Source organism: Dendrobates tinctorius, unplaced genomic scaffold, assembly GCF_039654945.1.
Source record: "Dendrobates tinctorius isolate UK_male_01 unplaced genomic scaffold, ASM3965494v1 ptg000001l, whole genome shotgun sequence".
NCBI classification, from domain to species: Eukaryota; Metazoa; Chordata; class Amphibia; order Anura; family Dendrobatidae; genus Dendrobates; species Dendrobates tinctorius.
The window spans coordinates 13,002,864-13,027,754 of record NW_027361669.1 but is presented as its reverse complement, the minus strand read 5'-3'; the positions used below and the strand labels follow the sequence as shown (position 1 = coordinate 13,027,754).

Genomic DNA, 24,891 nt, shown 5'->3' with positions numbered 1-24,891 from the left:
CACACAGCGTTGACTTAACATCTTGCTTTCCAAACACCACAGGTGGCGTCACAAACTATTCCATATCACTTAATCTATATCACAAACCACCATTGATTTGGGTGCCCAGGGCCACGAACCGGGTCACCGCTGCTGTGACACATTCCCCTGACACCGGCCCGGTACCGAGTACCCCACAGCCCTGGGAGGGGGACCCACAATTCTTACCCCTTGCTGCTAATTCCGGATTTGTTTAACCAATTGGTTGGAGTCAAGTGGTTCTCAAAGATTGATTTCCGTGGGGCATATAATTTGCTGCGGGTTAAAGAAGGTGATGAATGGAAGACAGCCTTTAATACCCCAGGAAGTCATTTTGAGTGTGTAGTAATGCCTTTCGGTCTTATAAATGCCCTGGCGTTCTTTCAAAATTTCATCAGCAACATTCTAAGGCTGTTGATCGGTAGGAGTGTTATTGTTTATTTGGATGATATTTTCATCTACTCGCCCGATCTGGAGTCACATTGGCAGAGAGTACGCGAGGTTTTGCAGATTCTGAGAGAAAACACACTCTTTGCTAAACTGGAGAAATGCGAGTTTGCAGTACAGAAAATTAGCTTTTTGGGGTACATTGTTTCCCGTGATGGGTTTGAGATGAACCCGGTGAAGGTTCAGGCGGTGTTGGAGTGGCCTGGACCTGAATGCTTGAAGTCAAGTCAGAGATTCTTGGGGTTTGCTAATTATTATAGAAAATTCATAAAGAATTTTTCTGTTATCGCAAAACCTCTTGCTGATCTTACTTAGAAGGGTTCCAATACTGTCCAATGGTCCCCTGAGGCTGTTAAGGCCTTTGAGCATCTCAAGGAGAAGTTTAGCTCTGCTCCTCTCTTGATCCAGACAGATGAGACTAAGCCCTTTCTGGTAGAGGTGGATGCCTCATCAGTAGGAGTGGGGGCTGTTCTGTCACAAAAGGGAGAGGATAGGGTACATCCCTGTGCGTTCTTTTCTAAGAAATTTTCAGAGGCGGAGCTCAACTATGATGTTGGGAACCGAGATTTGCTGGTTATTAAGCTTGTGTTTGAGCAATGGCGACATTTTTTGGAGGGTGCTAGACGTCCTTTACAAGTCTTTACTGATCATAAGAATCTGATCTATCTAGATGCTGCTAAACGTTTGAATGCCCGTCAAGCTAGGTGGGCATTGTTTTTTGCCCGGTTCCATTACTCTGTGACATATATCCCTGGGACAAAGAATGTTAAAGCTGATGCTTTGTCTGAAAATTTCTCCCCAGTGGTTGTTTCTGAAAGGGAGGAATCTATTCTGCAGAGAGGGGTGGTGGTGGCAGCATTAGGTGCTGAATTGGAAAATAGCATTCTTAAAGCCCAGGATGCGGCACCAACTAACACTCCGTAAGGGAAATTATTTGTGCCTAAAGCCCTGAGGAGAGCTTTGTTTATGGAATGTCACGAGTCCCGTTTGGCAGGTCATCCAGGGATTGCCGAAACTAGAAAGTCGATCGGTTGGACTTTCTGGTGGCCGGGCTGGCTAAGAGAAATCGTCAAGTGGGTACGTCAGTGTGCTGTGTGCGTGAGGTCTAAGGCTTCTCATGCTGTGGCGGCTGGGTTGATTTGACCGTTAGAAGTTCCTAGTTCTCCATGGACGCATCTTGCAATGGATTTTATCACCGACCTTCCGGTCTCTGAGGGTTTTTCTGTCCTCTGGGTTGTAGTGGACCGGTTTAATAAGATGTGTCATCTGGTCCCGTTCAATAAATTACCCTGTGCTAAGACACTTGCCAGGGCATTTGTGAAAGAGATTGTCAAACTCCATGGTGTTCCCACAGACATTGTCTCCGATAGGTGACCAGAGTTTGTGGCTCGCTTTTGACGTGCCTTTTGTGACAGACTTTAGGTTCATTTGTCATTTTCGTCAGGTTATCATCCGGAGTCAAATGGACAGACCGAAAGGAAGAACCAGGACATTGAGCAGTTTTTGAGATGTTTTGTAGCAGACAATCAGGAGATGTGGTCGGAATATCTACCATTAGCTGAGTTTGCTCTCAATAATCATAATAATCTTCGGCTGGGTGTTCTCCTTTTTTTTGTTGTACTGGGAAGCATCCATCTTTCGGTCCTTTTTCTAGGGGCGGTGGTGTCTGAGGAAGAGAATTTTTCAGGAAATTTGGAAAGGGTCTGGACCAGTTTGCGCCATAATCTGAAACAGGAGGTCTAAAAAATATTTTGACAAGAGAAGAAAGGAGGCGAGGTTTGTTGTTGGGGACATGGTTTGGTTGTCCTCTAGGAATCTGCATTTGAAGATCCCTTCTAAAAAGTTGGGGCCTAAGTTTGTAGGACCCTTCAAAGTGGTTCAGATTGTCAACTTGGCAGTGGTGAGATTAGACATTCCTTCGTCTTGGAAAATTAATTCAGTTTTTCATGTATCTTTGCTGAAGAAAGTTGACACGCCAGATAAGGTGGCTATGCCATCTGCTCCTCCAATTGATGAGGACTGCGAGTTTGAGATTTCACGCATTCTTCATTCCAGGTGGCACAGAGGAGGGTCTTGGACAATTCCTGGGTGAAAGCTGGGAATGTCTCAGCTGCAAGGTAAATTAAAGCTTTGCACAGAAGATTTCCGAATAAGGCCCGGCCTAGAGGATCCAGGGGATTCTCGTTAAAGGGGAGGTACTGTTAGAATCTGTTTTGTTTGACAGTCTGCCATTTTCTTGTGGTGTTCAGGCTGCTGGTCTTTTTCCTCTGATGCTGGGTTTTTCTTGGGTCAGGTGATTGTATCACTCTTTATTAACCTGCACCTGTCTCCCTATCCTTGCTGGACAACAGTGATAATCCGCTTGAGGTCTGGCTTGATGCTTTGCTTTGCCTTCTGTGTTTGTAACCTGTGCAGTGCTGGGACTTCTGGTCCTGCTAGTCTGTGTTTCTTTATCCCATTGGTTTCTGCAGCCTTCTCTGTGTTTTCTACTAGGAGGTGACCCGTTTTTATACCCAGTCCTTAGGTCTTTCAGGGATCCCCCTCCCCCTATCTATAGGTCTTCACTTGAGATTAACCTAGGATCGTCGGTGGGTCTATTCACTAGGAATGGGTCGCCCACTCCATGGTAGCGGCGATTCAGCTCCAATAGACTCTGTCCACGGTACCTTCTCTGAAGTGGATATATATTTGGGTGATTTTGTAATATTTTCCAAATAATTGAGGACGGACTTTTCCTCTACTGCCTTGAGTTTATAGCACGATGGAAGGGGAACATTTGTGTAATGGGCTGGGTGGTGGAACCACTGTGCCAAAGCCCAAGTAAGACCTAGAGGGGTGTGATTAGGAGCCTCACCCAATCCAACCACGGACACGCAGCAGCTAACAACACCGCAGTCCGTGGAGAGACAAGGGAGGTGATCCAGGTACTACTCCAGGACTGACCTTGGGTAGATGGCAGCTGACCCCTATGAGTGGATAGCTGGAATGGCCCAAGGAAATGTCCAACAGATGCAGACACACAAAGAAGATCACAGGAACCGCAGGTGCAGACAGGACAGTCTAATGGACAGATGAGCACTGATGGGTGCAGCTGGCTCAGATGCCGTTGAGGTGAGCACTGGTGGGTGCAGCTGGCTCTGCTGCTGTTGAGGGTTGAGGTGAGTATTGGCAGGTGCAGCGGGCTCTGCTACCATTAAGGTGAGCACTGGCGGGTGCAGCTGGCTCTGCAGCCATTGAGGTGAGCACTGGCGGGTGCAGCAGGCTCTACTAAAGTTGAGGTGAGCACTGGCAGGTGCAGCTGGCTCTGGTGCCATTGAAGTGAGCACTGACGGGTGCAGCTGGCTCTGCTGCCATTGAGGTGAGCACTGGCGGGTGCAGCTGACTTGGATACAAGTACAGGGACCTGAGAACTGACAAGTGTGTTAGGAACAAACTCACAACATTGCACAGGCACCTCCATGTTGGAGGCTGTTTAAATAGTAAGTAAGCCCCAGCTATTGGCTGTGGACACTTTAGAGGAACGCACGCGACCCCTTTAAGAAAGAGGAAGTGTGTGTGCATGAACTCTAGTCACAGTGCCTGAAGATCAGCCATTCCAGGAAGTACATGCCTTTTTAGGTCTGGCCGGATACGATCGGAGGTTTATACCCAAGTTCGCCTATTTGGTTGGTCCACTAAATGAGCTACTGATGGGCACGAAAAGGGGGCTCAAGAAGTGAGGACCACAGAGGCAGGATGCCTTTGAAGCGTTGAAAAGGTCCTGACCAGTGCTCCGATTCTTGGCGTATGCGCGGTTCAATACCCCTTCTTGTTGTACATGGATGGAAGCTTGCATAGACTAGGAGCTGTGCTATCTCAAGTTCAAGATGGACGTCAGAGAGTGATTGTTTATGGCAGCTGGTACTTGAGAGAGTCAGAGTGCAACCCCGACAACTATAGCTCCGTTAAATTGTAACTTTTGGCACTAGTGTGGGCTATGACCGAAAAGATTGCGGAGTTGGACAGGTGCTGAGGTGACTATAATGATATAATAACTAACTGGCCCACCTGGAAAATGCTAAACTAGGGGCTCTTGAACAGAGGTGGATGGCTCGCCTTTCCAAGTTCCAATATCGCATCCGGGTCCGATCGGGAAGAGAGAACAGCAATGCTGATGCACTTTCCCGGGTTCTGGTAGGGTCGCCATTTTGGGATGTTGACAAGGAGCTGGAGGGCATTGAAACCCTGAATCTCAGATGATTACCCACATTCCGAAACCTGGCTCATTCAAGTGGGGTGGCTTCTGGGATGCCGATGGTGTTGGAGAAGGCTTTGGCTGACTGCGAAAAAATTCAGGATGATTGTCTGGATATACGGAGAGTGAAAGAGTCGGTTCGGAATAATGTCTGGAGTAATGACTGGTGTTATGAATGAGTCACCGTAGGAGGCAAAAGCAGAAATACAAGCTAAGTCCAGAAAACCAGAGAAGTTGGCAACTATCAGATTGCAGACCCCTGAATCTATCAACACAACTAGCAGTAGCCGTGGGGGGTTCCTACGATGCCCTAGACCCCTCAATCACAGCCGGAGAAATACATAGGCCTAAAGAAAGAAAGGGGAAATCTAAACTGCCCCAGAGCAGACCCCAAAGCAATAGGCAGCCCCCAACATATAATGACGGTGAAGCAAGATGAAAATACTAACACAGACAGAAAGATAGACTGAGCAAAGACGGGGCCCCAAAACTACATAGATAGGAAAGGACAGGAAGGCTGCTGTCTGCAATCTGCCAAAACCCTATCAAAGACATAAGCCAACCAGCTGATATGAAAAAGGCCCTGAAGCAGCTAGGCTTCAAAAACTGAATCAGCACTCAGGTATTTTCAGAAGACAGAGCTAAATGAATTCAGCACACCCCAGCAGGGAATGGCAGAAATCCAGAAAAACAAAGCAAAAACAAAGTCAAAACACAAAAGCAAAAGGCAGAGCAGAAAACTTAGCTTTGGAGGAGCAGGAATTCAGACTGGTCTCCAAGGATCCCACAGAGAAATCACCCGCAGGGCAGAAGGGCGTCGACAGCCTTATATCCAGTCCGTAACTCCACTCAGCCAGTCATCATAATCAGCCTCAGGTGTTTGACAATCAGGCTCACTACCTTTCTTCACCAGAAGAGGGAGTTCCTCGGGCCTCAGTAATGAAGGGGAAAATGAACTCACAACAGTACCTCCCCCTTGAGGAGGGGTCACCGAACCCTCAACTACGCCACCAGGGCGATCAGGGTGAGCCCGATGAAAGGCACGCACCAATTGTTTGGCATGAATATCAGAGGCAGAGACCCAGGAATTATCCTCCTGACCATAACCATTCCACTTAACCAAATACTGGAGTCTCCGTCTAGCCAGACGGGAATCCAGTACTTTCTCTACCTCATACTCCATGTTACCTTCAACCAATACAGGGTCTGGAGGTGACACCCCCGGAACAACAGGTTCAACAAACCTCTTCAACAAAGATTTATGGAACACATTATGGATTTTAAATGTGACAGGAAGAGCCAAACGAAAAGAGACCGGATTAATAATCTCCACAATCTTGTAAGGTCCAATAAATCTAGGCTTAAACTTAGGAGAAGCCACCTTCATAGCAATATTTTTTGATGATAACCACACCATATCACCAACCTTAAACTGGGGACCAATGGTTCTATGTCGGTTGGAAAACCGCTGGGCCTTCTCCTGGGAGAGAGACAACTTATCCACCACTTGGTCCCAGATCTGGTGCATTCTCTCCACCACAGTGTCAACACCTGGGCAGGCAGAGGGCTCCACCTGCCCCGAAGAAAATCGAGGATGAAACCCAAAGTTACAAAAAAAGGTGACATCAAAGTGGCAGAACTAGCTCTATTATTCAAAGCAAATTCGGCCAAGGGCAAAAATGAAACCCAATCATCCTGATCAGCAGAAATAAAACATCTCAAATATGACTCCAAGGTTTGGTTTGTTCTCTCTGTCTGCCCATTGGTCTGAGGGTGAAAAGCAGAGGAGAAGGACAACAGAATTCCCAGCCTGGAACAGAAAGTTCTCCAAAATCTAGACACAAACTAGACTCCTCTGTCAGATACAATGTTCTCAGGAATCCCGTGCAAACGAACCACCTGTTGTAAAAACAGGGGCACCAACTCAGAGGAAGACGGCAACTTAGGGAGTGGTACAAGATGAACCATCTTAGAGAACCTATCACAAATCACCCAAATAACAGTCATCCTCTGAGAGACAGGCATATCAGAGATGAAATCCATTGAAATATGGGTCCATGGCCTCTTGGGGACAGGCAAAGGCATCAACAACCCACTAGAGCGAGAACGCGATTTAGACCGGGAGCACGTCCCACAGGACTGCACAAAATTCCTGACATCACGAGACAAGGAGGGCCACCAAAAAAACTGACACACCAGATCTCTAGTACCAAAAATACCTGGATGACCAGCCAAAGCAGAGCAATGAACTTCAGACATCACTCTCTTCTTCCACTGGTCAGGAACATACAACTTTCCACTGGGACAGCGCTCAGGTTTGTCCTCCTGGAACTCTTCCAGAGCACGTCTCAAATCGGGCGAGATGGCAGAAAGAACTACCCCTTCGCCTAAGATGGTAGCAGGCTTGGTCACCACAGGAGAATCAGCAAGGAAGCTCCTAGAGAGGGCGTCTGCTTTGACATTCTTTGTTCCAGGAAGAAAAGAAACCACAAAATCAAAACGTGTAAAAAACAAGGCCCACCTAGCCTGTCTAGGGTTCAAGCGCTTAGCCGACTCTAGGTAAATCAAATTCTTGTGGTCAGTGAGGACCACGACTTGATGCTTAGCTCCCTCCAACCAATGTCTCCACTCCTCAAATGCCCATTTCATGGCCAACAGTTCCCTATTCCCCACATCACAGTTACGTTCAGATGGAGAGAACTTTCGGGAAAAGAAAGCACAGGGATTCATTTTAGATGTTACAGGATCCTTTTGGGACAAAACAGCTCCTGCACCAATCTCAGAAGCATCCACCTCTACCTGGAATGGAAGTGAGACATCAGGTTGCCGCAAAACCGGGGCGGAGGTGAATCTTCGCTTCAGCTCCTGAAAGGAAGAAACAGCCTCCGGAGACCAATTTAACACATCAGCACCCTTTTTAGTCAAATCAGTCAATGGCTTGGCAATACTAGAAAATTTTGCTATAAATTTCCGATAAAAATTAGCAAAACCCAAAAACTTCTGGAGGGCCTTCAAAGAAGTGGGCTGAACCCAATCGTGAATGGCCTGTACCTTGGCCGGGTCCATTTCAATAGTTGACGGGGACAAAATAAATCCCAAAAAAGAAATCCTCTGTACTCCAAAAAGGCATTTAGATCCCTTGACATACAGGGAATTCTCCCTCAAGATCCGGAACACAGTCCGAATATGTTCCACATGAGAATCCCAATCCTTGGAGAAGATCAAAATATCATCCAGATAATCAAAAATTTATCGACAAAATCTCGGAAAATATCGTTCATGAAGCACTGGAAGACAGAAGGGGCATTAATGAGCCCAAAAGGCATCACCAGGAACTCAATGTCCCTCCGGAGTATTAAACGCCGTCTTCCATTCATCCCTATGCTTAATGCGAATAAGATTATACGCCCCCCTGAGGTCAAGCTTGGTAAACCAGCAAGCACCTTTAACTCTGGAGAATAGATCAGAAATCAGGGGTTACGGATACTGATATTTAACATTAATTTTGTTGAGGGCACGATAATCAATACAAGGTCTTAATGATCCATCCTTTTTGGCTACAAAAAAAAAAACGGCACCTAAGGGTGACGGGGATGGTCTAATATGACCCTTCTCCAACGCCTCCTTAATATAGGATCGCATAGCCTCGTGCTCGGGTACAGATAAATTGAAGAGCCGACCCTTGGGAAATTTACACCCCGGGCTCAGTTCAATTGCACAGTCATAACTCCTATGAGGAGGCAGAGACACAGACTCATTCTCACTAAATACATCATAAAAGTCCGCCAAATAATCAGGAACATCATGCGACTGAGGAGAGGTGGAAAACACCGGAGCCTCACTAAAGGCACACCGACAACCCCAACTCACCACAGACACAGATTTCCAATCCAAAACTGGATTATGAATCTGTAACCAGGGAAACCCCAGAACAATAGTATCATGCAGATTATGCAACACCAGAAATCTGCAATTTTCTTGATGGTCTGGGGCGACCCGCATTACCACCTGGGTCCAAAACTGGGGTTTATTTTTAGCCAAAGGAGTAGCATCATTTCCCCTCAAAGGGATAGGCGTCTGCAGAGGTGTCATCGGAAATCCACAACGTTTAGCAAAATCCAAGTCCATTAGGTTTAGGGCTGCTCCCAAATCCACAAAAGCCTTGGCGGAAAATGTGGACAGGGAGCATATCAGAGTAATAGCCAGAAGAAACTTAGGTTGAACACCCCCAACAGAAAACGTGTGTGCAAAGCGTTTCTCTCGTTTGGGACAGACAGAAATAATATGCGAGGCATCTCCACAGAAAAAACACAACTTATTACGCCTTCTGAACTCCTGACGCTGCTCTCTGGAAAAAACTCTATCACATTGCATAGGTTCAGACATTTGTTCAACAGGTCGCAACACCTCTCGTGCTGCTTTGCGTTTGCGCAAACGCTGATCAACCTGAATGGCTAATGACATAGAATCGTCAAGACCAGAGGGAACAGGAAATCCCACCATAGTATCTTTTACGGCTTCTGACAACCCCTTCCGAAAGAGAGCAGCCAAGGCATTATCATTCCAGGTAGTAAGTACTGCCCACTTTCGGAATTTTTGACAGTACAATTCTGCAGAATCACAACCCTGGCTCAATGCCAGCAGGGCCTTTTCTGCCTGATCAATGGCATTAGGTTCGTCATACAACAACCCCAAAGCTTGAAAGAATGCGTTCACATTAGTCAGAATAGGATCATCTGGTTTCAAAGAAAACGCCCAATCCTGGGGATCGCCACGCAGCAAAGAGATGACAATTTTAACCTGCTGCGCGGAGCTCCCTGACGAGTTAGGCTTCAAGGCAAAAAATAATTTACAATTATTTTTGAAATTCAAAAATTTAGACCAATCCCCAAAAAATACATCAGGTGTAGGAATCTTTGGTTCAGCAGCATGTGAATGAGCAAGGTAGGCGGAAATTCCCCACACTTCCGCAGCGAGCTGCTCCACACGATCAGACAATTGCTTTATCTCCATTGAGAGAAAAAAAAATTCCCCCTACGGCCTCAGAGATATAGAGGAAAAAATATACACACTTTTTTTTTTTTTTTACAATTCTTTCCTGCTATTGAGTACCCTAGAATCTGCGGTGAGGCGGGTGATTCTGTTATGAATGAGTCACCGTAGGAGGCAAAAGCAGAAATACAAGCTAAGTCCAGAAAAACAGAGAAGTTGGCAACTATCAGATTGCAGACCCCTGAACCTATCAACACAACTAGCAGTAGCCGTGGGGGGTACCTACGATGCCCTAGACCCCTCGATCACAGCCGGAGAAATACATAGGCCTAAAGAAAGAAAGGGGAAATCTAAACTGCCCCAGAGCAGACCCCAAAGCAATAGGCAGCCCCCAACATGTAATGACGGTGAAGCAAGATGAAAATACTAACACAGACAGAAAGATAGACTGAGCAAAGACGGGGCCCCAAAACTACCTAGATAGGAAAGGACAGGAAGGCTGCTGTCTGCAATCTGCCAAAACCCTATCAAAGACATAAGCCAACCAGCTGATATGAAAAAGGCCCTGAAGCAGCTAGGCCCAGCAGGGAATGGCAGAAATCCAGAAAAACAAAGCAAAAACAAAGTCAAAACACAAAAGCAAAAGGCAGAGCAGAAAACTTAGCTTTGGAGGAGCAGGAATTCAGACTGGTCTCCAAGGATCCCACAGAGAAATCACCCGCAGGGCAGAAGGGCGTCGACAGCCTTATATCCAGTCCGTAACTCCACTCAGCCAGTCATCATAATCAGCCTCAGGTGTTTGACAATCAGACTCACTACCTTTCTTCACCAGAAGAGGGAGGTCCTCGGGCCTCAGTAATGAAGGGGAAAATGAACTCACAACAGACTGGCCAAGGACAGAGGAACAGGCCCTTCTGACTCCTGAGGGTCAGAAGCTATTGAGACAGTGGGATAAGCTGAGTGTAAAGGCCCCGTTACACATAACGATGTCCCAGCAATCCCACCAACGATCCGACATGGATGGGATCGCTGGGACATTGTTAGGCTGATCGCTGGTGAGCTGTCACATAGACAGACCCTCCAGTGAGTAAGCTGGTTTCCAATGTAAACAGCGGGTATCTAAGAGCAGCGCGGCTCTTGGATACCCGCTGTTTACCCTAGATACCAGCGGGCACTGGTATCTAGGGTAAACAGCGGGTATCCAATTGCCAAGCTGCTCTTAGTTACCCGATGTTTACATTGGAAACCAGCGTCGCTGATCACTGGTCTCTTGCTGCCACACGCAGTGATGCGTGCTGGCCAGCGGGAGACCAACAATCAAAAAATGGCCCTGGACGATCAGCGATACCCGGCAGCGGCGCCGGTCGCTGATCCCCGTCACACACAGCGATATCACTGGAGAGATCGCTGGTGCGTCACAAAATCAGCGATCTCCCTAGCGATCTCGCTGTGTGTGACTGTGCCCTTACTCAAGGGCTGCTTTGTCAAACTGTTTACTTACCATCAGAATTACAATACCGACAACAGATAGTCATTCCAATGTCACTGGTCCTGGCCGCTGCCTGGGAAGCCCATAAGAAAGCTGTCCATTTTGGAAGCGACAAGACGTACAAATGGCTGCAACACCTGGTGTATTTCCATAATTTAAAAGACACAGTGACTGAGACATTTTTCAAGTGTCCGCCTTGTGGTCTGAGTAAAAGCCCTGAACAACGGGCTCTAGTTCAGATTATTCCAACGTCTTCACCCTTAGAGACCCTGATGATTGACTATGAACAGGTCGGGTACTCTGTCTCAGGACACTCGTACTGTCTGGTCTTGACTGACCATTTCACAAAATACGCAGTGGCCATACCCACGAGGGATAAGACAGCAGAGTCAGCTGCTGAGGCGGTCTGAAAACATTTTCTACAGATATTCGAGTGTCCACAAAGAATTCACTCAGATCAGGGGGCATGTTTTCAGGGCACCATAATGAATGAGCTGTATTAGCTTTATGGTATTGAGCATTCCCCCATACCACCCCCAAGGAAGAGGGGCGGGTGAACAGTTTAACCACACTCTCCTCCAGATGCTGAGAACTCTGGAGGACAGTCAAAAGGCCCGCTGGTTGGAATACTTACCTGAGTTAATGTGGGCCTATAACAACAGGGTACACAGAACCACCGGCTGTTCCTCGCATATGATCATGTTCGGAAGGGCAGGTCAGGAAATTAAGAATCTTCACATGCCTAATCCCATGAGCTCACCGCCACGAAATATCACCATGTAGACCCAAGAGCATCACAGGTGGCTGAGGGCTGTGCACAAGGGTGTGGGAGAGCGTCTGAGGCAAGAGGTACATCCCAACTCATTACCCATGTGGAAAGTCGAGTATATTCCAGGTGAACTTCCTTGGGTTTATACAGGCACAGGAGGGGAACATTTGATTTACAAATAAAAATAGAAATATATATATATATATTCTTAAGATTGTAAACCACTGTGTTGGACCGCAGGCGAGCCCGTGCTTTGCACTCACTAAATCAATCCAGTTTGCTCTCAGGGTGTAATAAGGTAATGGCGGCTGGTGCAGGCAGGCGCGCCAACAGGTAAATTCACATAGAGAAAATAGCAGTAACAGTTCTCTTGGGTGCCGAGCTGTCCTGCACAGTGATTAAAGCCTTCTGGAAAAATGTTTGTGATGTGATTTTTGTTGTTGCGTTTAACAAAGCTGGGTAGAAATATCCTCGTTTCTCAGTAAAATAGTTAATAGTTGGCAGTGGACTGTGTGGAAAGTTCTTTTTTCATCTGTGACTCTGCTGTATCTTGAGCAACATCCTCGGTACATGATTTACAGGTTAACTTAGAAACCGAAAGTGAGCTCATTCTCACTGTCCAATAGGAGAGTTTCTAACCTTTTTAGCTGTTTTTTATTAGGAGCTGGATTATAATCCTTCCAATATTTTCTTGCCTTACTTGAGGATACCGGTCTTAACAAATCAAAATACCTTCAACTAAGAATTTACCAGCATTTTTTCCTGTATAGCGATGATCTGATGTCCTTTTCACTTCTTATTTTCCCTTTCTGCTGATTTATGACTGTAGACCACATAAAAGTTGAATGTGCAGGAAATAAACAGCAGGTAAAAGCAAATTGATGCAAATTTTTTAATGAAACTCATTTGAAAAAAAAAGTGATATTTAGCCCCAAAGTCATACATTTTAGAAAAAAAATGTCCCCTAGGTGGCTAAAGATGTGACCACACATCGCACATTTATAGTCTGAACACATCTCTCCATTAATATGCTTTGGCTTGTCACACCGGAGTGAGGTGCCCCCAAACTAGTAGAAATGTATCATTTTTTGGGTGGGGATGGTTTGTGTCTCTATTTACTGAGACCCATAGCTTTTATTTTTTTTTCAAAGAAGCTTTGTTTGGGAATAGTTTTTCATGTGTCAAACTGTAGTTTTTTTTAATGTTTAGGATCAGTTTTAATGCTTCTCAATTGTGAGGTTGCTAAAATACTTTTCAAATAAATACTTTTATACTTTGGAAGATAAAACTTTTACACATTTGGTAATACCAAATGTGCTGAAAAAATAAAAAAAAAGTGTTCTTTTATTTTCACAATGGGAATTAAAGTTTTAGGGCTTTTTATTTAAATATTTAATCATGAGAAAATATTAATCTTAAAGGGATCTAGGGCCCTCTTTAGAGTAGGACTATCTATGTCTAGTGCAAGGGGTCCCTTTAGATATCGGGTAGAGGGTCTCCCTTATTGGCTGTAGGGTACATCAGGGCCCCTAGGGATAGCCATCATTGAGCGGGGGCGCCACAACGTTCCCCCTAGGATGCCAACCTCCGCAGCCAGGGAGGTGTAAGCTTAGGCGATACACCAGGGATTCCTAGTACCTTCCTTTTATTGGGTATTGTTGAACACATTTTGTTTTGGTTTTGTCTTTTTCACTTTTTTTGGTGTTTAACCAATTTGTTGCTTTTTATCATTAAAGTATGTTTTTTTAGGGTAATTTCTCATGATTAAATACATAAAGGCCCTTTACATATTCAATATTTGAGTTTTTTATTTAAATATTTGTAAAATAGTTTATCTATTCATTTTTTAGTTAAAATTAGCAGTCATGGCTATTATAAGCAGGTGCTGTCAGCTGGCAACCATAGTCCAAGGACCAGGCTCAGTCCCTGAGCCTGCTCTTTATACATTGCAACCAACATCTGCATATGCAATAGGCGTTTGGAAAGGTATACAAAAAATATTAATGTCTGGCAATTTATGGTTGTGTACCTATTGGATGATAAGGCAATAGAGCCCATAGTAAGAAGCAGTGAACTCCCGCTTCCAGGTATTCATAGTATTCTTTTTCAGGCTCCACTAGGGGGAGCACACCTACTGAATTGCTGTAAAAATTCATGTATACTGAGATCCCCCTGGTGGTGGCTGAACATAGCTAGTATGAGTCTGGCCATATACTATGTAAAGAGAAAGGCAGGGGATTTAGGTCTGTAGAAGGCTATATACACAATACGTGTTTTTATAGAGCCCTATGATTGAGTGGGTAGGTCCATGGTCTGCTCATCTATAATTCTGTAGAGAAATAGTCAGATTTTTTATTAAATATTTACCTTTACTAGAACGACATGTTGGTTACATAGTCCATATTTCTTCAATGTTGACTCTAAAGCTTCATGTATGGTCTTTGTAGGCTTAGACACAATGCGCAAACTTTTATTCATGGGCTCAATCTGTAAACTAAAAATATGCCAATTGTCAATTTACTGTATAAAAAGGTGTGGGGTGCACCAAATAATCAATGGGTTCTATATATGAGGGTGCAAAAGCCTTGCATGGAGAGAACCATGAAATGTAAGAGAAAAAAGACCAAGCAAAGAATGGCCTGCACACCAATTAAATCTGATAACTAGAGTTGAGCGATACCATCCGATACTTCAAAGTATCGTATCGGATGGTATCGGCCGATCTTTAAAAAAAGTATCGGTATCGCCGATTCCGATACCGGAAGTCCCATTCAAGTCTATGGGACTTCCGGTATCGGAATAAGAAAAACCCTTTCCTGCCCTTGTACAGCCTCTCTGGGGTCTGTACGGGCCTTTCGGGGGGCTGTGCCGGCCTGCCAGGGGGTCTGTGCAGGCTCCGGTGGTCTGTGCCGGCCTGCCGGTGGTCTGTGCAGGCTCCGGGGGGCTGTGCCGGCCTGCCGGGGGGCTGTGCAGGCTCCGGGGGGCTGTGCCGGCCTGCCGGGGGGCTGTGCCGGCCTGCCGGGGGGCTGTGCAGGCTCCGGGGGTCTGTGCAGGCATCGTCCGATGGGACTACAAGTCCCATCGGGCGATGCCTGCTACCATGACAGTGATTGACACATTAGCCAATGATGGGACAGTAGTAGTCCCATCATCCGGCTAATGTGTTAAATGTAAAAAAAAAAAAAAATTACATGCTACATACATACAACATGCATACTACATACATGCTACATTCATACTACATACTACATACATGCTACATTCATACTACATAAATACTACATGCAACATACATACTACATATATACTACATGCATGCTACATACATACTGCGTGCTACATACATACCACATATATACTACATACATACTACATGCATGCTACATGCTACATACATAACACATATATACTACATGCATGCTACATACATACTACATACTACATATATACTACATGCATGCTACATACTACATGCTACATACATACTACATATATACTACATGCATGCTACATACATACTGCATGCTACATGCATGCTACATACATACTACATGCTACATACATACTACATATATACTACATACATACTACATACATACTACATGCATGCTACATGCATGCTGCATACATACCACATACATAACACATATATACTACATGCATGCTACATACATACTACATGCTACATACATACCATATACATACTACATGCATGCTACATACATACTACATGCATGCTACATACATACTACATGCTACATACATACTACATATATACTACATGCATGCTACATACATACTACATGCTACATACATACTACATATATACTACATGCATGCTACATACTACATGCTACATACATACTACATATATACTACATGCATGCTACATACATACTACATGCATGTAACATACATACTACATGCTACATACATACCACATACATACTACATATATACTACATGCATGCTACATACATACTGCATGCTACATGCATGCTACATGCATACTACATACATACTACATGCTACATACATACCACATATATACTACATACATACAATACATTCATACAATACATACATAGACATACAGTACATATAACATAGAGTAACATACTTACCAATACTTGTCACATTGTTCCCCGAAGCCATTGTCTTTTCCGGAATAAATATTAACATAACAAACCACAAAAATACTCACCCATGATCCGAAGCAGTCCACGAGTGTGTCCCACGACGATCTTGGGTAGAGAACTGCAGCATCAGCTGTTGCTGCCGTTCTCTACGGGCTGCAGGAATCCAATGACGGAAGGTAGGTATCCTTCCGCACTGTAAAAAAAAAAAAAGTCCCTAGTCTCACTTTATGCCATTGCTAATTCCCACGCAGCAATGGCATAAAGTGAGACTAGGGACTTTTTTTTTTTAAGTGGCGGAGGAATACAGTGCGGAAGGATACCTACCTTCCGTCATTGGATTCCTGCAGCCCGTAGAGAACTGATGCTGCAGTTCTCTACCCAAGATCATCGTGGGACACACTCGTGGACTGCTTCGGATCGTGGGTGAGTATTTTTGTGGTTTGTTATGTTAATATTTATTCCGGAAAAGACAATGGCTTCGGGGAACAATGTGACAAGTATTGGTAAGTATGTTACTCTATGTTATATGTACTGTATGTCTATGTATGTATTGTATGAATGTATTGTATGTATGTAGTATATATGTGGTATGTATGTAGCATGTAGTATGTATGTAGTATGTATGTAGCATGCATGTAGCATGTAGTATGTATGTAGCATGCATGTAGTATATATGTAGTATGTATGTAGCATGCATGTAGTATATATGTAGCATGTATGTAGTATGTATGTGGTATGTATGTAGCATGTAGTATGTATGTAGCATGCATGTAGTATATATGTAGTATGTATGTAGCATGTAGTATGTATGTAGTATGTATGTAGTATGTATGTGGTATGTATGTAGCATGTAGTATGTATGCAGCATGCATGTAGTATATATGTAGTATGTATGTAGCATGTAGTATGTATGTAGTATGTATGTAGCATGTATGTATGTAGCATGCATGTAGTATATATGTAGTATGTAGTATGTATGTAGTATGTATGTGGTATGTATGTAGCATGTAATATGTATGTAGCATGCATGTAGCATGCATGTAGTATGTATGTAGCATGCATGTAGTATGTATGTAGCATGCATGTAGTATGTATGTAGCATGCATGTAGTATGTATGTAGCATGCAGTATGTATGTAGCATGTATGTAGTATGTATGTAGTATATATGTAGTATGTATGTAGCATGTAGTATGTATGTAGCATGCATGTAGTATATATGTAGTATGTATGTAGCATGCATGTAGTATGTATGTAGTATGTATGTAGTATGTATGTAGCATGCAGTATGTATGTAGCATGTATGTAGTATGTATGTAGTATATATGTAGTATGTATGTAGCATGCATGTAGTATGTATGTAGCATGTAGTATGTATGTAGCATGCATGTAGTATGTATGTAGTATGTATGTAGTATATATGTAGTATGTATGTAGCATGTAGTATGTATGTAGCATGCATGTAGTATGTATGTAGTATTTTTTTTTTTTTTTTTTTTTTAACATTTAACACATTAGCCGGATGATGGGACTACTACTGTCCCATCATTGGCTAATGTGTCAATCACTGTCATGGTAGCAGGCATCGCCCGATGGGACTTGTAGTCCCATCGGACGATGCTTGCACAGACCCCCGGACATCAGCACAGCCCCCCGGCAGGCCGGCACAGCCCCCCGGCAGGCCGGTACAGACCCCCACAGGGTGCACAGACCACCGGCAGGCCGGCACAGACCCCGGGCAGTCCACACAGCCCCCCGGCAGGCCGGCACAGCCCCCCGGCAGGCCGGCAGAGACCCCCGGAAGGCCCGAAATGACGGCGCATCATGATGCGCACACACCGCGCATCATGATGACGTCAGGCCGTCAATCAACTGAACTTCCGATTCCGATGCCGAATTCCGATATTGAAAAAATATCGGAAGTCGGTATCGGAATTCCGATACAGCAAGTATCGGCCGATACCCGATACTTGCGGTATCGGAATGCTCAACACTACTGATAACACATAATAACCGTAGAAAAATGCTTTATTGGAAAACACAACACACGTGTTAAAAACAATTAAAAAGGACAAAGGAAGTCCATGTAACATTCCTGCATATAATAATCACATACAGCCATAATAGGTATAGAGCCCTTTTTGTATCATTAAGAGTACAGACAATGAAAAGCCATCACAATACACCATGTGTGCAGAGTTTTTTCTGAGACATATGTAGTCTCCAAATTGATTCCTATATACCAGCCCAATGTACAAACTTTCCAGGACCACAATTCAGGAGCCTGCAAACAAATAAGGCTGTTAAAATGTAAGAGAAGTTGTAGCTACATACTCACTGAACCACCTAATGAGCAAAAACCCTGAAAGCCAGCTCAATATTGCCAGATGATGTGCTGGTGGATGGCCAGGCACCCATGAAGTCTGTGGATAGCCAAGGGAATAATGCCCATAGGCATCCAAAATAAAGCTAACACAGGGCTGAAGACATGGAGCAGGGGTGTGAGGAGCAACCCCACGCGTATCGCATGCTTAAAGCAGCTTCATCAGGGGAAGTGTGCTTGCTGGCCCAACCTCAGCATTTAAATAGCATGTAGATAATAACTTAAACGTCATCTGGTGTGTGAAAACTCCCCAGCGGTTATGGCCCTGCAGATGTCTCGTGCAGCCCGGTGTTCACACCAAAATCTCGCTATTATTATTATTAATTATTATTATTATTATTATTATTCCCTTGGCTATCCACAGACTTCATGGGTGCCTGGCCATCCACCAGCACATCATCTGACAATATTGAGCTGGCTTTCAGGGTTTTTGCTCATTAGGTGGTTCAGTGAGTATGTAGCTACAACTTCTCTTACATTTTAACAGCCTTATTTGTTTGCAGGCTCCTGAATTGTGGTCCTGGAAAGTTTGTACATTGGGCTGGTATATAGGAATCAATTTGGAGACTACATATGTCTCAGAAAAAACTCTGCACACATGGTGTATTGTGATGGCTTTTGTGATGGTGGTGAGGGATGTTACAGGCATACAATCGATCATTCATTATCTGGATGATTTTCTTTTTATTGGTCCCCCGGACTCACCGTTGTGTAGGAACGCATTGGCAGCCATGTTTTGGGTGGCTGAGCGCTTTGGGGTGCCGTTGGCATCAGAAAAGACTGAAGGCCATAAGACCGTTATAAGTTTTTTGGGCATCATCATTGATTCAGAAAGGATGGAGTGTCGTTTGCCAGAGGACAAACTGTTGGTGTTGAAACAGGAGGTGGATAGGATTGCAAAGTTGCGGAAAGTGACCCTGAAGGAGTTGCAATCTTTATTGGGGAGATTGAACTTTGCCTGTAGGATCATGCCTATGGGTCGCATTTTTTCTCGTCGCCTGGCTGGTGCGACGGCGGGAGTGAAAGCTCCGCACCATTATGTTCGTTTGAATAAGGAGCATAGGGAGGATTTGATGGTTTGGCAGAGTTTTTGCGAGAGTACATCGGTCGGTCGTTGATGCAGGAGGAGACTTTGAGCAATTTTGATTTTGAGATTTATACGGATGCAGCGGGCGGCTCTGGTTACGGCGCCTACTGCAAAGGAAGGTGGAGCGTTGGGCGTTCGCCTCCGTCGTGGAAGTTGTTGGGTTTTACAAAATATTTGGCGTTGTTGGAACTGTTTCCTATTGTGGTAGCTGTTTTCGTGTGGGGTCCCATGTTCGCGAATCATAGAGTGCGTTTTCATTGCGACAACGCAAGTGTAGTGGCGGTGATTAACAGTTTGACTGCCTCTTCTCCCCCTGTGATCAGGTTGGTTAGGGTTTTGGTGCTTCGTTGTTTGGAGCTGAATGCCGGGATTTCCGCAGTGCATGTGCCCGGTGTTACAAATTCAATAGCAGACTCTTTGTCTCGTTTTCAGTGGGGGCGTTTTCGAGAGCTGGCGCCAGGAGCGGATGCCACGGGCGTGGAATGCCCTTCTCATCTGTGGAAGGTGATTATGGACGAGCGGGACGACTGATTCGGGAATCGTTATCACATCAGACATGGTCAGCCTACGAATCTTCGTGGCGAATATGGCAGAGTTGGATGGCGGAATGGGGTGGGGTTAGTAGCAAGGAGGATAGGGTGTTAGCAGTATTGTTCTTAATTGGGAGGGCGGCCGACAGCGGTTGGTCTTCTGCTAAGGTCAACAAGTTTGTAGCGGGTTTGGCTTTTGGTTTTAAATTACAGGGAATGACAGATGTGACCAAAGCTTTTTTGATAAGACAGGCTTTGAGGGTGTTTCGCAGGGGTAAAAAGGTTTGCGACAAGAGAAGGCCTATTTCGTTTAGTATGTTGGAAAGTTTAGGCAGAGTCCTGGAGGGTATTTGTACTTCTGGATTCGAATTGGCGCTTTTTAGGTTGGCTTGCTCTTTGGCCTTTTTTGGAGCAATGCGCATTGGTGAGGCAGCAAGGTTTCAGCCGGTGGGGTGTTAGCTGAGGACGTGGAATTTTGGTCGGGGGGCATTGTTTTCGGGATTTGGCGTTCAAAAACTGATCAATTGGGTAGGGGCAGACGAGTGGTTTTGGGCCGAGTCAGAGGGGCAGTCATGTGCCCATGCAGTTGTTTAAAATCATATTGGGACGTCTGGGCAGGTAGGGCGGGTCCTCTGTTGTGCCATGCGGATGGCACCTATTTGTCTCGCTTCCAGTTTATTGCGGTCTTGAAGAAGGGATTGTAGAATTGGGCCTTCCCCTGGACAGGTATGGGTCCCATTCTTTTAGGATCGGGGCTGCAACAGTCTTGGCCTGGGGGCGGAGGCGATCAAAGGCATTGGGAGGTGGCAGTCGGATCGCTATTTACTTTGTTCGGCGTTAATTGTGGTGGTTATATGTCCAGGACTGTGTTTTTCCATAATTTGTTATGTTTTTTTTTCAGGTGGCGCCCCCTTTCTTGCCTGGATATTTGGACACTCGTATGTGTATTGGGGTGCGCTACTGGCTGACGCAAGGCCAGATGGGAGGCAATTGGGCTTTAGGAGGGAGCAGGTTCTGGTCCGTTGGTTGGGTTTCCGTGGGATGGTGTGGAGCAGGGTGCTACCGGAATTGGCTAAGTCCGCACGCCTGGACAGAACCCCCGATGTTATTGTAATACACGCGGGGGTAACGATTTAGGGGTCAGGCCGGTGAGGGAACTAATAAGGGATATACGTTCTGATTTTTTATGACTGTGGACATCTTTCCCGAATGTGGTGACTGTATGGTCGGACGTGGTTCCTAGGAAGAGGTGGAGACAAGTGAGGTCTTTAAATGAGATTAACCGGGCTAGGGAAAAATTGAATCGGGCAGTGTCGGGGTTCGTGTCTAGAAATGGGGGAATTAGCGTTAGGCACTTTGAGTTGGAGGCAGGTGTCGGTAATTTTTGGCTGGACGATGGAGTTCATTTAAATTCTATTGGTGTGGATTTGTGGGCATTGGCAATCCAGGAGGGGATCGAGAGGGCCTTGGTGGTTTTGGGGCACTCACGAGCCTGAGGTGGTCAGGGCTGTTCGTGGTTGGCGGGGGGTGGGGTTCTTGGAGTTGGCGGTGATTGGTCGGGGAAGGAGTTGGAAGTAATATTCCCAACAATTTAAATGGGTATGGGGGATCTGGCTTTTGGTGATGGGCTCTGGACGGGGTTGTTACCTCGAGAGCTCTGGTGGTTAGTCTCCTGGAATGGGAGTTACGGTGCCCTCGAGCTGGGCTGGACGGCTGAGGGCAACATGGTGGTAGATTTTGAGTTTTTATAGCCAGATCTTTTAGCTCCAAGAACCCTCCCCTCATATTATTTGCATTAAGATTAATATTTTGATGTTTATTGTTAATGTTATTGTTCGTTAATAAAATCGGCCGCTGTGGCCAAAATTATCCAAAGAATTAAAAAGTTGTAGTGTGCATTATTTTAGGAGTGGGGGGAATACTGGGAGCTGGGTAGGTATTAATAAAAAGGAAAAACTGTAGTCACCATATGTGGTCAAGAAGGGGGCTGGGGAGGGCACAGCCTAGTGGAAGCCCCCCATGACTGCAATTGGCGGGCAAGTTTTGAATTTGTTGGCAGATTTAAAATGATTGGTTGGAAGGGGTCAGGGGAGGGGTTCGGGGTGGGGGGTAGCCTGGATGTGGAAAAAGTGCGGGAAGAAGCCACACTTCATCATCAGCAGAGGAGAGAAGACCCACCCACCCTCCCTGTTGTGCGGTCGTACAGGGTGAGGGATTAGGTGATTCCTGTGTTTTTATATGTTTATACAAAAAAAAAATTTTTAATACAGTTACTGGATAGATATGTAAAGTGCATGAGAAATTTTGGTGAAAATCCCTACGAGGCGTTGTTATTGCTGTCGTCACAGTGGCTACGGGGCGGGGGGTGGGGTTCTTGGAGTTGGCGGTGATTGGTCGGGGAAGGAGTTGGAAGTAATATTCCTGACAATTTAAATGGGTATTGGGGATCTGGCTTTTGGTGATGGGCTCTGGACGGGGTTGTTACCTCGGGAGCTCTGGTGGTTAGTCTCCCGGAACGGGAGTTACGGTGCCCACGAGCTGGGCTGGACGGCTGAGGGTAACATGGTGGTAGATTTTGAGTTTTTATAGCCAGATCTTTTAGCTCCAAGAACCCTCCCCTCATATTATTTGCATTAAGATTAATATTTTGATGTTTATTGTTAATGTTATTGTTCGTTATTAAAATCGGCCGCTGTGGCCAAAATTATCCAAAGAATTAAAAAGTTGTAGTGTGCGTTATTTTAGGAGTGGGGGGAATACTGGGAGCTGGGTAGGTATTAATAAAAAGGAAAAACTGTAGTCGCCATATGCGGTCATGTCAGTTACAACCCCAGTTCTAAAAAGTTGGGACATGAGTATGATGATTTATAAATCTCTTACAGCCATATTGTACACTCAAAAGAACATGAAAAATTGATTGTCAAACTTTCATCTTCTGATATGTGTTTTATTTAATTTGAAAAAAATTAAAAAATTTAGAAATTGGCGCTGGCAAGACATCTAAAAATTGGGACAGGAACATCTCTACCATTATTTATTATTTCCTCTTATTTTTACATGTCTTGCAAGTGAAGAGACAAATTGCTGAAGTTTTGGGAGATGAATGTTGTCCCATTTTTTTGGATATAGGAGCCTTGCTGCTCATCAGGTCTGGATCTTCTTTACCAAATTTTTTGTTTCATAATCCATCAAAGGTGGTCTGGACTGGAGGTGGACAGATCATCCCACAAACTCTTCTGTGAAGACATGCTGTTGTGATGGATGAAGTATATGTTTTAGCATTGTCTTTGCTGAAATATGTAAGGCCCCTGAAATAGATGTTGTCTTGATGGAAGCATTGACACTGGTATTGGCGAGGTCTCGCAGGGATAGCCACTGACCGACCCCCACCTTATCACCAACCCACACAAAATTAAAACTATTAAAATAAAAAAACAGGACACCAAATTCTTTGGAATGATTATGGCCACAGCAGCCTTTATTTAAACAACAAACAGAAAAACATTCAAGAATAAATAACATTAAACGCTGGGAGGAGTCCTTGAAGCTCCCAACAAATATATAAAGTGAGCACAAATCAGCCCCCAATTTTACTCCCAGCCGTTACCCCACTGGCAAAGGGAGCACCATAACCACAAGGGTTCCAATGTTCACTCAAACATTCTGGGGATCCGACAACCTTGCCGACTTTCCCACACCATTTCACCAGATTCAAAACCTATTAAATGCCAAAAAGGAGGACACCATATGCCCAAGTATCCCCCGTACCAATTTCCAATTAACTTTAAGGACTCCCCCCAACCTCCAAAGCCACCATGACCCATTATAGTACAAAAAACCCCTTAGGAAAAATACATAAAATAAGGGCAGGCGGGTGGGACCGATCATGACCCTGGAGAGCAGGAAGTGACAAACCCCTTCCCAATTCCTGCCATATAAATGGCCCCACCAACCCACTCATGAATATCCTCTACCTCCCCCAACCATTGTCATTCCGACCTCCACCCACGCCGGGGGGGTGCGGCTTTGCTCCAGGCCTTTCTTGACACTGGTATTGGGGAAGTCTCGCGGGGATAGCCACTGACCGACCCCCACCTTATCACCAACCCAGCCAAAATTAAAACTATTAAAATAAAAAACCAGGACACCAAATACTTTGGAATGATTATGGCCACAGCAGCATTTATTTAAACAACAAACAGAAAAACATTCAAGAATAAATAACCTTAAACGCTGGGAGGAGTCCATGAAGCTCCCAAAATCTGGTGATTACCAAATATATAAACTGAACACAAATCAGCCCCCAATTTTACTCCCAGTCGTTACCCCACTGGCTCGGGAGCACCATAACCACAAGGGTTCCAATGTTCACTCAAACATCCTGGGGATCCGACAACCTTGCCGACTTCCCCACCCCATTTCACCAGATCCAAAACATATTAAATGCCAAAAAGGAGGAAACCATATGCCCATGGATCCCCGTACCAATTTCCAACCAACTTCAAGGACTCCCCCAACCTCCACAGCGCGTGCCTTTGAACACCTCAAAGGCCCGTGGCACCACCACACCGATCAGCTATGGCTCTTTCAATGCCCAAATGTCACTGCCCATACCATTCAAATGAACCCCATCAGCAAGCCAAAAATAGTCTACCCCTTTTTCCAACTCAAAGTCCCTCACAGCCACACCCCCATTCCTTGAAACAAATGTAGATACTGCCCTATTGACCTTAATCCTGGCTTTGTTAACTTTGGTCACCGACCTCGAATTCCGCCAACATCATCGCGGCACAATCTCAGACCAC

General features: G+C 45.0%; 1 protein-coding gene across 2 annotated transcripts in view; it reads right to left on the bottom strand.

Moving 5' to 3' along the window:
- Positions 1-24,891, bottom strand: part of RGS14 (regulator of G protein signaling 14) — a 292,753-nt gene that overhangs the window by 54,092 nt on the left and 213,770 nt on the right. For both annotated transcript variants that reach the window (XM_073566583.1, XM_073566629.1), the window contains one exon: positions 14,317-14,443. In XM_073566583.1, coding sequence (XP_073422684.1) covers positions 14,317-14,443 — 127 coding nt within the window. The remainder of the gene's footprint in view (positions 1-14,316; positions 14,444-24,891) is intronic.